The sequence below is a fragment of the Aspergillus aculeatus genome (assembly GCF_001890905.1).
Source record: "Aspergillus aculeatus ATCC 16872 unplaced genomic scaffold ASPACscaffold_16, whole genome shotgun sequence".
Taxonomy (NCBI): Eukaryota; Fungi; Ascomycota; class Eurotiomycetes; order Eurotiales; family Aspergillaceae; genus Aspergillus; species Aspergillus aculeatus.
In genome coordinates, this window is record NW_017962991.1 from 306,791 (window position 1) to 321,118 (window position 14,328).

The window sequence follows — 14,328 nt, forward strand, 5'->3', positions numbered from 1 at the left end:
AGGCAAACCACAAAACAGGACAAGCGAGACCAAGTTTTGCCACGATACAAAAAAAGGAGAATGGATTGACCCTGTAAAATGACCCGGGGCATCTTTCTCGATGTTCAGTACTTCGATGTTTATCTTATATTCCCTGCAATCACAATGTGCTTTTCCCATTCGACCTTATGACATGTTAATCATACCGACTGTTTGCTATCCGGTCGTGCTATGTGCTTTCCGCCGCGACGAGTATCACTTGATTGAAATAATCTAGTTGGTGTGCCCCCGCGTATACAGTCCTTCCTCGACACTCGTAATCAAAGACAGCTCTCTGCAGCCAGGACGTACACTCTGTTTGCTCACTGAGCGGGCACCAGCAGCCTCGGTCATTCCTACCTCCGGTTCCTCAATGATCACGCATCTTATACTGTACGAGCATGATCATTTGCGTCGTTACACGTTCTGAGAGGCATAGGGCTCGAATCCCTCCCAATCAGTAAAGAGCCGTTTTCGTCATACCTTCTACCGTCCAGAGGTATACACGCTGATATCATGCAGTCTTGGCCTCGATATCCTCATCGAAATGGGATAGTATCATATGAATGCGAGGATCATGAACCAGGATTGTCCTTCGGCTGCAGAGGCCTTCCGTGGAATCTGTGTGCCAATGAAATGTACCGATGGTGTCTTTCCTTGACTATGGTATAACAGTCATGCTCTCTAACCCTAAACCCCCATTGCTTGCTCTTGTCTCTTATTCCTACCTCTTGAAAAGCGTCATACAGGACAGCGACCTGAACAGCATGGAATTCAGCATGATAGGGACAATCCTGCTCGACCTCTCCCTCGTTGGACTCGTCTACGCCGCCGCACTCATCTTCTACCGCCTGTATCTCAGCCCATTAGCACGCTTCCCCGGCCCGCGTCTCGCCGCAGCCACCGGCCTGTACGAAGTGTACTATCAACTCATCAAGGGCGGCATCTTCACCTGGCAAATCAACCGGCTGCACGACCAGTACGGCCCGATCATCCGCATCAAGCCGGACGAGCTGCACATCCGGGACCCGGACTACTACGCGACGCTGTACTCCGGCCCGGGCACGCACCGCAACAAGGAAGCCGGCTTCAGCTTCATCGCCTTCCCGCAGTCCATTTTCTCGACGGAGGACCATGCGCTGCACCGCGACCGCCGCCGGGTGCTGGGCCAGTTCTTCAAGAAGAATGCGATCCTGCGGCTCGAGCCGGCGATCCGCGCCAACATCGCGCTGCTGGAGAAGCACTTCGCGGCCCTGGTCGACACGCCGGGGTGTCTGGAGCTGCACACGGCGTTCCAGTGCTTCACCTCGGACACGCTCTCGCAGTACTGCTTCGGCCGCCAGCAGGGATTCCACTACCTCGAACAGCCGGAGCTGTCCAACACGTGGAAGCTGCGCATCAACTGGATGTTCGAGTTCTGTCGCGTGAACCGCCATCTGCCGTTCTTGGTCGTGCTGGCGCGGCGGTGGCCCGCCATGGCGGAGCGGTTCTGTCCGCCGTTTGCGTATATCATGGGCATGGAGCAGGTGAGCCTTTTGGGAGATGTATAGCACTAGCCCCTGTGATGAAACAAGATTAACAAATGTCAGGACGTGAGAAGCTTCGTACGCCACGCAATCCATCAACACCAAACCCAAACATCCACCCTCTCTCTCTCGAAAACAGACAGCCCCAAAGACCCAACATCACCAATCTACCCCAGCATCCTCGCCGACCCATCCGTGCCTCCCCGCGAAAAGGACTCGCCCCGTCTCGAAGACGACGCCATCTTCCTCATGATGGCCGGCACCGACGCGCCCTCCCAAGCCCTAGCCATCACCATGTTCCACATCCTCGACAACCGAGAAGCCCACGAGAGACTCAAAGCCGAGTTACTCGCCAACATCCCAGACGTGCGCTGCATACCTCCGTTGGAGACCCTAGAACAACTGCCCTTCCTTGTAACCCCTTCCCCCCCCGATCCCTCCCTGCAATCAAAAAAAAACTGATCCCGTGCCCAGAGCGCAACAATAAAAGAAGGCCTCCGTCTCTCCTCGGTCGTGACGACCCGACTGCCGCGCATTGCCCCGCACGAGACGCTGAGATATCAGCACTGGGAGATCCCGGCTGGTGTACGTTCCCCCCCTCGCCCCTCGCCCTTCGCCCCCTTCCTCACAAACTGTGTAACCCCCCTCCCTTCGCCCAATGCTGAATACCGTAAAAAGACCCCAATAAGCATGTCCACCTACTTCATCCTCCGCGACCCGACCATCTTCCCCGCGCCGACCCGCTTCCTCCCGGACCGGTGGCTGCTCGCGCCGGAGGAGGCGCTGCATCTGCAGCGGTATCTGGTGCCTGCGTCGAAGGGCACGTTGGGGTGTTTGGGGCAGAAGTACGTTTTCCCCCTCCCTTCCCCCCAAGCATCATCCCCAGTCCTCTAAACACTCCCACACTCCCCGCTTGCGTTGCGTGTCATCGTTACAGTTGGCACAACCCACTAAGATTACACCGATGGTGTGGTGTGTGCAGCATGAACGCAGCCTGGATGCACCTCGTCCTAGGCACGCTGTTCCGGCGCTACGAGCTGGCGCTCCACGAGACCACGCAGGCGAATGTGGAGATGACCCGGGATAATTTTATTGGGCAGACGGCGCTCGGGGCGAACAATGTGCAGGTGAGGGTTGTGGGGGTTGTGGGTTGAATTTCTGTGGTTGCGGGGGGTATGGGAGGGGGGCTGGGGTTTAGGATGAGGGTTAAGGTACTGTGGTTGGACTGGTGGGGTTGGGTTGGGTTATGTTTGGTTGTGGCTTTTTGGTCGGTGAGTGTGGGGATAGTAATGAATGTGCTTGAGTGCTTGAGGGTGAGTCAAGAGTCTGGTGGGTTGCTGCTGTGGTTGATGTGGAGAGGAATCTTGATGTGGAGGGGAACCTTGAAGTCGTTTCTCTAGTTTAGTCAATTAGTTACTTGGTGGGCTGGGTAGGTAATCAGAAATTGCCTGTTTTATTGGTGGTGTAAGTGGAAGTGGACTCAGGGTTTGGAGATGTAGTGGTGGTTCTTGATATTTGGATGTATTTAGTGCGAAGTAGAAAAGCAGAATCAATGGGGATATCAGGTGAAGAAGGCCGGGTGGATGCAAACCGCCATCCATGTACTGTGCTATACCACCCGACTAATATGTCCGGAGCGTGGACTTGGAAAGGTTGGAAAGGACATTCGTCGTGCCCGGACAGCTACTTGAAAATCATTCGATAGGCTTAGTAGTCTATAAAAACCATCTATGAGAAAACTCTAGTCTAGACTGAACAAATCTATAGTCACCACCACATCATAGACATTCAGCAAACCTTCTCAATAATCAGACTCTCCTATGGACTTCTCGTATAGAAGTGACCCTGGGTATTACATACGCAAAGACTGAGAAATGGCCAGGTCGCTCATGCAGGTTGAACTGTGGGAATAGCCTTCTCAAAAGGCTAGCTCGCACGGTTGGGTGGTACTTGTATTACCAGACGCAGCCCTCAAGCCAGTCGATCATGCTCGACCTTCTTCCGCATTGCGCCGTGGATGCGCCTCTCGCGCAGGATCGTCCACAGGCACACAATCAGTCCGGCCAAGCCGGAGAAGAACGTAGTGTAGTAAGCAGCCTGGTAGCAGGCCAGCCCATCCGGGCATTCCCGGTCGCCGTCCGGGCCAACCACGGAGTGATGGTCGTAGGTGTGCCCATAGATCAGGTTGAACACGTTGCCGCTGAGAACCGGGGCCATGGTCATGACGCCCCAGTTCTGCGAGAGGCCGTTGATGCCGAAGTTGTGCGCGACCAGGGAGGGAAACACGCCGAAGAGGAACCCGTAGGCGATGCCCGTGAAGCCCGACACGATGACCAGCTGGTGGGGGTTCGAGATCGACGACCCGGCGAGCTGGGTGATGGTGAAAACCAGAGCGGACATGAACAGGCACCAGAAGCGGGACATGTTCAACTTCTTAACCAGAAGATCCGAGCCGATCCCTGCAGGTTACACGAAGGCGTTGAGCTGATGAGCCAAGGCGGGATGTGGGGTGTCAGCACTTACCACTCAACAGACGACCGGTGAAGTTGCCAAAAGACAAGATCGAGACATGCATGACCTGTCGCTGCTGGATGAACTTCGAGCTTGCGCTGTCATCGTAATATTTCCAAAGTGCCTTGGCCTGCGGAGGTTAGCAACCCACCGGACCGGACGAAAGGAAGGTCTTACGCTGTTTCCGATGTTACTGGTGTGCGGTTAGTCTTTCATGCACAGTCAACGGGGTCATCATTGTACTCACTTGATCGTCATCAGGCCGATGCCAGACAGCAGCGCCATAGTCAGGAAGAGCTGCCAGAACTCGACCCTTGAAAGCATCGCCAAGCCTCTGACGTCTGGATGAGGTGAGTCGGGAGCAACATCAGACATGGCATCCTCTTCAAGCTCCTCCTCTTCATGCTCAGGTAGGGATTCGTGGGACGTTCTGAATGGGACTTTGGGAACCAGGGAAGAGGTCTCGTTAACATCGGGGTTGTGGTTGAGGGCAGTATGGTTCGACGCGTTCGATTGCGACCTGGTATGGCCCGGGGGTGGGGAGTTAGAGATATTATATCTATGCGTACCTGCTTCATCAGAATCGTCATGGCCGGGTCGCAGCTCGTTGGACCTCGCTTTGCGCAGCCGACGTGATTCCACTCCGGGCGACCGGTCTCGGCCGAGTGACATGTACGAGTCTACGGGTGGGAGGATTCGGAGAAACGGGATCGAGATCAGGTTCAGAATACAAGTTCCCAGAGCCAACAGGAGGAGAAAGCGACCAGTGTCATCCTTGAAGAGAACGCTGGATATCGTCGACCAGAAGAAGGCGCTTAAGCCGAAGGCCGCCAACGGAAACGCAGTCGCCGTTCCACGGTGCTCGGGGAAATTCGACGCCGCTGCAATCGTGGTGTCTTAGCACAAGTTCAACAAAGTCAGCCAGCATGGACTTACAAGTCTTGATAGATGCTGAGAATGCCGAGGCACTGCCGAAGCCGGTCAGGAAACTGAAGAAGGCCAAGAAAATGGTGCTGAGAGAGCCTGGCCCGCCCTCATGTGCTGTGCTCATCGACTGGAATTAGCAGTCTTCTTCACCACAGGTGACACCAGCGCCTACCCAGATAGATGGGATAATAGCCCAAGCCGAGAGTGATAGCTCCCAAGAAGGTCGTCAGACGGGGGCCCCGAGCATCGGTCAACAGTCCCAACGGGATGCCTGACGCATACATGCCCAGATTTCCCGCAGCACCCTGGAATTTGTGAATCTCAAGGTCAACTTGATTGAATGAACAGCATGCTTACGATGAAGTTGCTTTTCGTTGCTGAGATTTTCATCTGTTGCGCGAACTGAGGCGCCCATGCGGAGTATGCATACTGGGTCTGATTAGGACTCGCGTGCACGGTATATCAGATGGTGGAATGATACCTACATTCGTCCCACAGGCGAGCGCAACCACCGTTGCTGCTATCACGGAGATGAATCGCTTCGTTTGATGCGATGAAGGCGCCATGTTGCAGTCTTTGGGTGCCGTTTGCGCCAGGAAAGCCAGGGAGCGGGCCTCACATGCAAAGAAAAGGTGGGGAAAGAGGTCGCAAGACGGCGAGTGTCTATTTGTAGCCTCGACTCGGAGTGTTCCACGGATGGTGCAGGGGAGAAACGTTATCACGTCACGATAACCGAACAGAAGGCCGAACGCAAGGAGACGGGACTAGTTTGTAGCTTAGTGGTAAGTTACTCAGATAGGTCAACTAGGAGTATATGACAGCGCCAATCGAGATAAACGAATGTAGTGACGGTGTACTGTGTAATCAATTGAGAAAAAGAAAAGAAACAAAGCCGAGTAAAGAGTGGTGGGGAGAGTTAGAAAAAGAAAGATGAGATACGAGAAAAAATGAACAAGTAATGAGCGACAGCAGAGGAAGGAGAGGATTTTCACCTGGCACTCGCTCCAAGTGTCTTCTGTCGAATCTTTCCTTTTTCCCCTCGGGGGGACTCGTAATCGGGTGGATTGGAAGATCGCGCCGTCCTCGGCCTCGACTCCGCACTTGCGCTGCACTGGCAGTGGCAGTTCTTGTCAGGACCACCAGGACCAGTCGCTTATCGCCGATAAGGCCCAAAAAAGGGGCCTGACCGTTCACAGGCAGTTTCTCCGATGCCGGCGGTGAGTCTCACATGACGAAGGCGGCGGCGACAAACAATTGCCGGCGGCATGTTGACTTGCTGCCTGCCTTGCTTGGTCTGCAGTCCCGGCCACAAACTACTTACTACTTATTATTCACTACGGACTGTTCCGCTACTTGTCAACGCTATCTATATCAACTTACCTCTCCAGACAGAAAACATTGAGGCATTGAAAGGTTCATCATCATGGGAGCCCTTCTGTCTCTGCCTTTGTTGGCAATCCCGAGCGCCAGCACGGTACGTAATCTCTATCCTCGTCGCCCGTCTCCGACTAATCGCGACACAGCTCATCACCCTTGCGACTTCCTGCTGCGGCGCTGCGACCTGTTCCGCAGTATGTAGCGCATGTGGCAAGTTCCAGAACAGGTGAAACCTATGGCTTCTCGGAGAACACGCGAACATGGAACTAACACCGCGCAGCATGGCGACGAGAATCGCCTACGCCTTCATCCTCCTTTTCAACTCAATCGTATCCTGGATCATGCTCACGCCATGGGCACTCAAGAAACTTCAGCACATGACTTTGGACTACATGGAAATCCGGTGTGACGGCAAGGAATGTCACGGATGGGTCGCGGTGCATCGTATCAACTTCGGTCTTGGCCTGTTTCACTTGATCCTCGCCCTCGCCCTGCTCGGGGTGAGGTCCTCCAAAGATGGCCGTGCCGTCCTGCAGAATGGGTTCTGGGGTCCGAAGATCATCCTGTGGCTCGCCCTCGTGGTCACGTCATTCTTCATCCCGGAATCGTTCTTCTTCGTCTATGGACACTACATCGCCTTCTTCTGCGCCATGCTGTTCCTGCTCCTCGGGCTGATCCTCCTCGTGGACCTGGCCCACTCTTGGGCCGAAATCTGCCTGCAGAAGATCGAGGACCAGGACTCCCGGACTTGGCGCGGTCTGCTCATTGGCTCGACCGTGGGCATGTACCTTGCATCGCTCGTCATGACGATCCTGATGTATGTCTTCTTCGCCCACAGCGGATGCTCCATGAACCAGGCTGCGATTACGGTAAGTGACTTGCACAGTGCACATTTGTGGTCATGGGTCTTCCTGCTGACTTTTGCACTTTAGATCAACCTCGTCATCTTCTTGATCGTCTCGATAATCTCTGTGCAGCCCATAGTGCAGGAGTCCAACCCCCGCGCGGGACTGGCCCAGGCTGCAATGGTGACGGTCTACTGCACGTATCTGACCATGTCAGCTGTCTCGATGGAACCGGATGACCGGCACTGCAACCCGTTGGTTCGGGCGCGGGGCACCCGCACCGCTAGCATTGTTCTGGGCGCGATCGTCACGATGGCCACGATCGCATACACCACCACGCGCGCGGCCACCCAGGGAATCGCGCTGGGGTCGAAGGGCGGGCACAGCTACTCGCAGCTGCAGTCCGATGACAACGAGCACGGCCTCGTGACGCAGCAGCCCAGCAGTCGTCGGGAGATGCGGGCCGAGGTGCTCCGTGCGGCGGTGGCCAGCGGCAGCTTGCCCGCCAGCGCCCTCGACGAGAGCGACGACGAATCCGACGAGTACGACACCAAGGACGACGAGAAGGGTTCGACGCAGTACAACTACTCCCTGTTCCACATCATCTTCTTCCTGGCGACCACCTGGGTGGCCACGCTGCTCACGCAGAACCTGGACCCCGAGGCGGCGGACGACTTTGCGCCGGTGGGCCGGACCTACTGGGCCAGCTGGGTCAAGATCATCAGCGCCTGGGTGTGCTACGCGATCTACCTGTGGACTTTGATCGCCCCGGTGGTTCTTCCCGACCGCTTCGATACCTACTAGGGGTGTATGTAGTATAGCCGCGTATTCTTTGGCGTTGAGCGTTGCTTAGCGATTTTGTCGTTCGTTCTGTTTTGTTGTATGGTTGTATATATTTCTGGCACGAGTATGCATGATTTCAACAGTATTTCGCTCGCTCAGTCCATTTACTACGTAGGTCCGCGTAGCTCATGCAAACAGTATACGTATACTGCAGGGTACTGTACAGTAGATAGCGGGGATCCGCAGGCTGCTTACGTAGTTATCGGGGTCGCGTAAAGTGGTAACCGCCCGACGCGTGGAGCCCACCCTCCGTTTCCCCAGAAGCTTCGAGCTTTCCTCTCCAAACAGCTGAGCCATGGCATGAACATGGCGACCATCAAGGCCATCGAGGCCCGCTCAGTACGTTGCCCTCTTTTTCTTCCGAACAACAGCAGCCCTCTCTCTAACCACCCCCCCAAAAAAGGTCCACCAAATCCAATCCGGCCAAGTCATCACCGACCTCTGCTCCGTCGCGAAGGAGCTGGTCGAAAACAGTCTCGATGCCGGCGCCACCTCCATCGGTGCGGCCCCCTCCTATAAACCCCTGATTCAAAACGCTAGGCACTGCAGCAAGAACTAATTTCTCCTTGGCATAGAGGTGCGCTTCAAGAACAACGGGCTCGATCTCATCGAAGTCCAGGATAACGGCAGCGGGATCGCGCCGGAAAATTATGAGAGTCTGGGTGTGCCTCCCTAACCCCAAGCCCGTTGACTACGGTCACGATTATTGCAAAGCGTTATGGTAGTGGATGGACATGCTAATGCCAACGCCGACGCAGCCCTGAAGCACCACACCTCCAAACTGGCGACCTTCACCGACCTGAACACGCTCCACACCTTCGGTTTCCGCGGCGAGGCGCTCTCCTCGCTGTGCGCGCTGTCCAGCTTCCACGTCGTGACGGCCCAGGCGCACCAGGCGCCCAAGGCGACGCGGCTGGACTTCGAGCCGTCTGGCCGCCTGTGCAAAACGCAGCTCGTGGCCGGGCAGAAGGGCACGACCGCCGCGGTTGCGCACATCTTCCGCGGCTTGCCGGTGCGGCGCCGCGAGCTGGAGAAGAATCTCAAGCGCGAGTACGGCAAGGTCGTCAACCTGCTGCATGCGTACGCGTGCATCAGTACGGGGGTGCGGTTTACCGTGCGCAATACTACTGCCACTAAAAGTGGCGGCGGGGCGGGAAGGAATGTGGTGGTGTTCAGCACGAATGGGAATGCTACGACCAAGGCAAACCTGGCGAATGTGTATGGGGCGAAGACGCTGGGAGCGTTGATTCCGCTGGAGCTGGAGCTGGATTTTGCCGGCAGCATCAAGGTGCGCGGCCATATCTCTCGGCCCGTGGTCGGGGAGGGGCGCCAGACGCCCGATCGCCAGATGTTCTTTGTGAATGCGCGGCCCTGTGGGCTGCCGCAGATCGCTAAGGCGTTTAATGAGGTCTATCGCTCATTCAATGTCGCGCAGTCGCCGTTCGTGTTTGCGGACTTCGAGATGGATACGGCGGCGTATGATGTCAATGTGTCGCCGGATAAGCGGACGATCTTGCTGCATGATGCGGGCCAGCTGATTGAGTCGTTGAAGCGGGCGCTGGTGGAGTTGTTTGAGAGGGCGGAGCAGACGGTGCCGCAGGCGCAGGTGGCGGCGGGGAGGCAGTCGCGGTTGCAGGGTCTGGGTTCTGGTCGTGCGGGTGATGCTGCTAAGGATAGGGAGAAGGAGGAGGAGGAGGAGGAGGAGGAGGAGGAGGAGGAAGAAGAAGAAGAAGATGGGGACAAGCCACAGATCAAGACGAAGGGTGCAGGGCACGCCAACGCTCAGGATCGAATGAAGAGCTTCTTGAGTGGACTTGGGGCTGGAGGCAACCGTGAAGAGCCTGCTGATGATGCTCCGAATGAGATACAAGACGCTGTGTCTGCAGCACCGCAGTCTCAGCCTGATTTGCCCGAGGAAGAGGAAGAAGAAGACAACGAGCTCTTTGTGCGGCAGGACAGCACGCCAGTGTCTCGCGAGAGGGCTCTTCCGCAGGACGAAGTGCCTGGTGGCTCTACACAGGACACCCAGGCTGCCGCTCCCTTGAGCCCTCCAATCCCCTCGACACAGGACTCAGAGATCCCGGAAGAAACGCCGAGTATTGTGCAGAACGCCTTTGATCGCATGCGGCCCAGACGCATGCCGGCCGAGATCGCCACGATCAACATTGGTAACCGGACCGTCACCTCCGTGATAGGAAGTGGTGTCCCGAAGAAGAGATTCAGTGACTCCACTGGGTCAAGTGGCTCTACCAGGAAGAGGCGGATACACACGCCGTCCCGGCCGAGCATTTTTGGCAAACATATGCGCGACTTTGCCGCCCCTGGGTCCCAGATGGCGCAGGACGAGACCGAGGGGGATGAAGAGATTGAGGACGAGTACTCTGACGAAGTCGAAGAAGAGCAAGACGAGATGGACGAGGATGCTGAATTAGACGAGATGGAGGTAGATGATGCAGAGCAGATGGAAGAGACCGGCTCTCAAGCTTCTGCGCACTCCGACGCCGGTGCAGATGAAGCAGCCGACAAGGAAACCGCCACGCAACCTGCGCAAGAGCACATGACCGAGGAAGAGAAGAAGCAGCATGAAGAGGTCGAAGTGCAGCGGTTGATCCAACAAGCGGAGGAGAAGACCGCCCTCCCGCACAACAGCGAAAAGCGTGCCATTAAAATGAACAAGGGCGCCGCTCACCGCGACTCCACGGTCCAACTCGTGACCACCGTCGACGGCTCCCTATCCAAGATCCAAACCCGATTCAACCAACTGCAAACCTGCCTTCGTCACGCAGCAGCCGACACTACACAAGACCCAACCGAGGTAGCAGAAACCCAGGCTACTGCAGAAGAACGACTGTCCCTGACGGTCAGCAAGGATGATTTCGCGCAGATGCGGATCATCGGACAGTTCAACCTAGGGTTCATTCTGGCGACGCGACCCCGTGGCGGCCATACTACCTCCGGCACCCACCAAGATGAGCTGTTCATTATCGACCAGCACGCCTCGGATGAGAAGTACAATTTCGAGCGCCTACAGGCGGAGACGGTGGTGCAGAACCAGCGGCTAGTGCGGCCCAAGCCGCTAGACCTGACGGCAGTCGAGGAGGAGGTCGTGATCGAGAACCAGGCGGCGCTGGAGAAGAACGGGTTCGTGGTGGAGGTGGACGACAGCGGGGACGAGCCCATCGGCCGCCGCTGCCGGCTGGTGTCGTTGCCGCTGAGCAAGGAGGTGGTCTTCGGGGAGCGCGACCTGGAGGAGCTGATCGTGCTGCTGTCGGAGATGCCCGCGACGAGTGGGAGTGAGGAAGTGCCCCGCCCGACCAAGGTGCGGAAGATGTTCGCCATGCGGGCGTGTCGGTCGAGTATCATGATCGGGAAGAACCTGACGACGAAGCAGATGCGGCGGGTGGTGCGCAACCTGGGAACGATCGACAAGCCGTGGAACTGTCCTCACGGGCGGCCTACGATGCGGCATCTGATGAGTCTGGGGGAGTGGGATGAATGGGAGGAATGGGGGATGGAGGAGGATGAGGGGCGAGATCGCTTGAATATCTGGCGGGAGTATTTTGAGGAGGGGGAGGAGGCCGAGGATTAACCTGGACAGATGTCTTGACTTGGAATTGGTATACCGGTCAGGATTCAACTTTGTATATACTTTGGTCAGCAGGGCTCTACTTCTATCGAACATATCTACAACCCACTACCTATCTCGACACTACCTACATACAAGCACCGCATCCTCTACTCCTCAAACCCAATCGAATGCGCAATCTCCCTCATCTGCTCCAAATTCTGCTGCAGACCCTCAACCTTAGCCTGGAACCGCCGATAACAATCCTCCCCCAACGGCACCCGCAACAGCCCATCTTTGCCCCGTCCCAACCCCGTCCCATCCACCACCTCGACAATCCGCTGCGCCGCCTTGACCGGATCCGAGCCCGCCGCATCCTTTGCTGTCTTATTCCCCCTAAATTTAGTCAGAACCGCCTCCACCGGCGTTCCCGCATACTCCGGATTCAACCCCGCCGCCGGCTCCACAAATGCCGCCCAGAAGCCCGTCCGCAGCGTCCCCGGCTCGACCAGCAGCACGCGGATCCCAAAGGGGGCGAGTTCCTTGGACAGACTCTCAGACATGCCTACCCCAAGAGACACATTAGCCTATCTCCCGCAGCCCAAACCAACCCCCCCCTCTTCCTCAAGAAACCGGAGAGTAACCTACCTTCAAGAGCAAATTTACTCCCCGCATAAACCGCACAAGCAGGCAACCCATCCACACCCGCACTACTCGAGACATTCACAATAGTGCCGGCCCGCCGCGCCCGCATGGACGGCAGCACCGCCTGCAGCACGCGGATCGCCCCGAACACGTTCGTGTCGAACTGCGCGGCCACTTCGGCGAGGGTCATGTCTTCGATACTGCCTAGCAGGGAGTAGCCGGCGTTGTTGATGAGGACGTCGACGGGCGGGTGGGCGGCGAGGGCGGCGAGCAGAGTGCTGAGGGTGTCGGGAGAGGTGATGTCGAGGGGCAGCCAGGTTAGGTTTGGGTGGTTGGTGAGTTGGGGGTTGGTGAGTGAGGCTTGGGTGGGGTTGCGCGCTGTGGCCAGGACGGTGTGCCCTGCTTGCAGGGCGGAGTGGGCGAGGGCCGCGCCGAGGCCGCTGGATGAGCCGGTTATTAGGTATGTTTTTGGCATTTTGGGGGTGGGGAGTTGAAGGGGGATGATGGGGAGGTGGGGGGCAGATGGGAGGCGGGATGTATATGTAGGTGATGTATGTGGTTGTGCCATGTATAAGGTGGTGTTGTTGGGGCTGGGTCTGGTGGACGGAGTTTATGCTTAAGGCCGGGTACTTCCGGTATCTTTTGGCGGGACTCCTTAGAGAAACTACTGGTGAAAATGGTGGGGTGAGATTGACTATATGGGTGGGTTTGGGGGCGGGAATCCTGCGCTAGGCATCCTTTTTGTTTCTGATTCCTTGTAGAGGTGCGGATTGCGTGGACTTGATAGAAGGGGATTGCTGTGGATGTAGATAGGAAGGTAAAAGGCAAGGCGGGGCGGGGCGGGGCGGGTGTTCCTGTTCCATGGTTAGAATCGTCGATTCATGACCTTGTCGGAGTATGAGCGAGTAGTATTGAAGTAAACAATCCATAGCTACCAACAGGAAGTGCTGTATAGAGTGTCATATTCTCGATTGACTAAAAATAAAGTAAGTATAAGGTGTAGAACAGTGTACTGTACCTACTACACCGACTGACCTATCTCCAGCCGTATAAATCACATGCAACTGACAAGGATATGCCTAGTATGTAGTCTAGTCAAGTCAAGCTATATCCTCCCATCTCCACCACATCACCATCACCAAGTCCCCTCTACCAACCACACCAGAAACCACCCTACGATCAAACCATCCTGATCCTTAACAAACATCACCAAAATGCCCGACCACCCCACCACCACCACCACCACCACCACACCAACCACAACCACAAACGCAACCACAACCCCCGCACCCGCACCCGCACCGGCAGCCACAGCCACACCCCCCAATCCCCTCCTCGGCACCAGTACCAGCACCCCCCAAAACCCCCCCTCCCGCCAGCCTCAGACCCAACCTCAACCACAACAGCCTCCCCCTCAAACACAAACACAGCAACCGAAGCCCGAACAGCCTTCACCGCCACCCTGCGGAGCACAGCCCAAGCGCACGAGACGCACCTCCGCGAGCGCGCCCGGATCCTACACGACAACGCCGCTGCCCTCGAGCGCCAGGAGCACGCGCTGGCGGGGTCGACGGCCGCGCTGGCGAAGCAGAACGCCCAGCTGGCCAAGACGGCGGACGCGGCGCGCGACGCTCTGAAAGAAATCGGGGACGTGCAGAATTGGGCGGAGGTGATTGAGCGCGAGTTGCTGGTGGTGGAGGAGACGTTGCGGTTGGTTGAGGGTTCTCATTTGGGGGAGGGGGAGGGGGATGATTCTGGGGATGAGGGGGATGCTCGGTTTCCTGGGCTGGGGGATGTTGGGGGTATTGGGGCTGGGAAGGGGAATGGGAAGGTGAGGAGGGATGAGCGGGGGGGAATTCGGGAGGAGGAGGGTGGAGGTGATGATGCCGATGACAGCGGAAGTCCTGGGAAGGGGAGGGGTGGGTGGTTTCGGTGGTGGTGATTCTTCTTGTTTTGGATCTGGATTGGTTTTGATGTCAATGTTTGTTCGTGACGATTATGGTTGCGGGGTACTATCTTGTCTCTTTATTATATCTGCAGTCATTGATTGATGCATACGCCATGCAGGTAC

The 14,328-nt window shown here is 56.7% G+C and overlaps 6 protein-coding genes across 6 annotated transcripts; 4 read left to right on the forward strand and 2 right to left on the reverse strand.

Annotated features, from left to right (window-relative positions):
• Positions 1-797: 797 nt before the first annotated feature.
• On the forward strand, positions 798-2,698 carry ASPACDRAFT_54396 (cytochrome P450; the record flags this gene model as incomplete). The annotated part of the gene is made up of 5 exons (XM_020202874.1): positions 798-1,544; positions 1,608-1,958; positions 2,019-2,129; positions 2,223-2,389; positions 2,500-2,698. The coding sequence occupies 5 exons, from the start codon at positions 798-800 to the stop codon at positions 2,696-2,698; spliced, it is 1,575 nt and encodes a 524-aa protein (XP_020052835.1).
• Positions 2,699-3,199: 501 nt separating this feature from the next.
• Positions 3,200-6,026, reverse strand: ASPACDRAFT_125118 (putative MFS transporter). The gene is made up of 8 exons (XM_020196793.1): positions 5,468-6,026; positions 5,340-5,411; positions 5,155-5,287; positions 4,992-5,096; positions 4,303-4,936; positions 4,233-4,248; positions 4,068-4,185; positions 3,200-4,003 (listed from the first exon to the last, which is right to left on the reverse strand). The coding sequence occupies exons 1-8, from the start codon at positions 5,546-5,548 to the stop codon at positions 3,516-3,518; spliced, it is 1,647 nt and encodes a 548-aa protein (XP_020052836.1). The 5' UTR covers positions 5,549-6,026; the 3' UTR covers positions 3,200-3,515.
• A 237-nt stretch (positions 6,027-6,263) lies between these two features.
• ASPACDRAFT_125121 (serine incorporator domain-containing protein) lies at positions 6,264-8,144 on the forward strand. Its single transcript, XM_020196794.1, has 3 exons — positions 6,264-6,585; positions 6,640-7,228; positions 7,292-8,144. Exons 2-3 carry the CDS (start codon positions 6,641-6,643, stop codon positions 8,006-8,008), a joined length of 1,305 nt encoding a protein of 434 aa, XP_020052837.1. The 5' UTR covers positions 6,264-6,585; position 6,640; the 3' UTR covers positions 8,009-8,144.
• Positions 8,145-8,311: 167 nt separating this feature from the next.
• Positions 8,312-11,883, forward strand: ASPACDRAFT_125126 (ATP-binding mismatch repair protein PMS1). The gene is made up of 4 exons (XM_020196795.1): positions 8,312-8,386; positions 8,451-8,547; positions 8,623-8,709; positions 8,806-11,883. The coding sequence occupies exons 1-4, from the start codon at positions 8,354-8,356 to the stop codon at positions 11,634-11,636; spliced, it is 3,048 nt and encodes a 1,015-aa protein (XP_020052838.1). The 5' UTR covers positions 8,312-8,353; the 3' UTR covers positions 11,637-11,883.
• Positions 11,783-12,732, reverse strand: ASPACDRAFT_54400 (SDR family oxidoreductase; the record flags this gene model as incomplete). The annotated part of the gene is made up of 2 exons (XM_020202875.1): positions 11,783-12,177; positions 12,261-12,732. 2 exons carry the CDS (start codon positions 12,730-12,732, stop codon positions 11,783-11,785), a joined length of 867 nt encoding a protein of 288 aa, XP_020052839.1.
• Positions 12,733-13,471: 739 nt separating this feature from the next.
• Positions 13,472-14,199, forward strand: ASPACDRAFT_63421 (uncharacterized protein; the record flags this gene model as incomplete). Its single annotated transcript, XM_020203890.1, has 2 exons — positions 13,472-13,601; positions 13,664-14,199. The coding sequence occupies 2 exons, from the start codon at positions 13,472-13,474 to the stop codon at positions 14,197-14,199; spliced, it is 666 nt and encodes a 221-aa protein (XP_020052840.1).
• Positions 14,200-14,328: the final 129 nt, after the last annotated feature.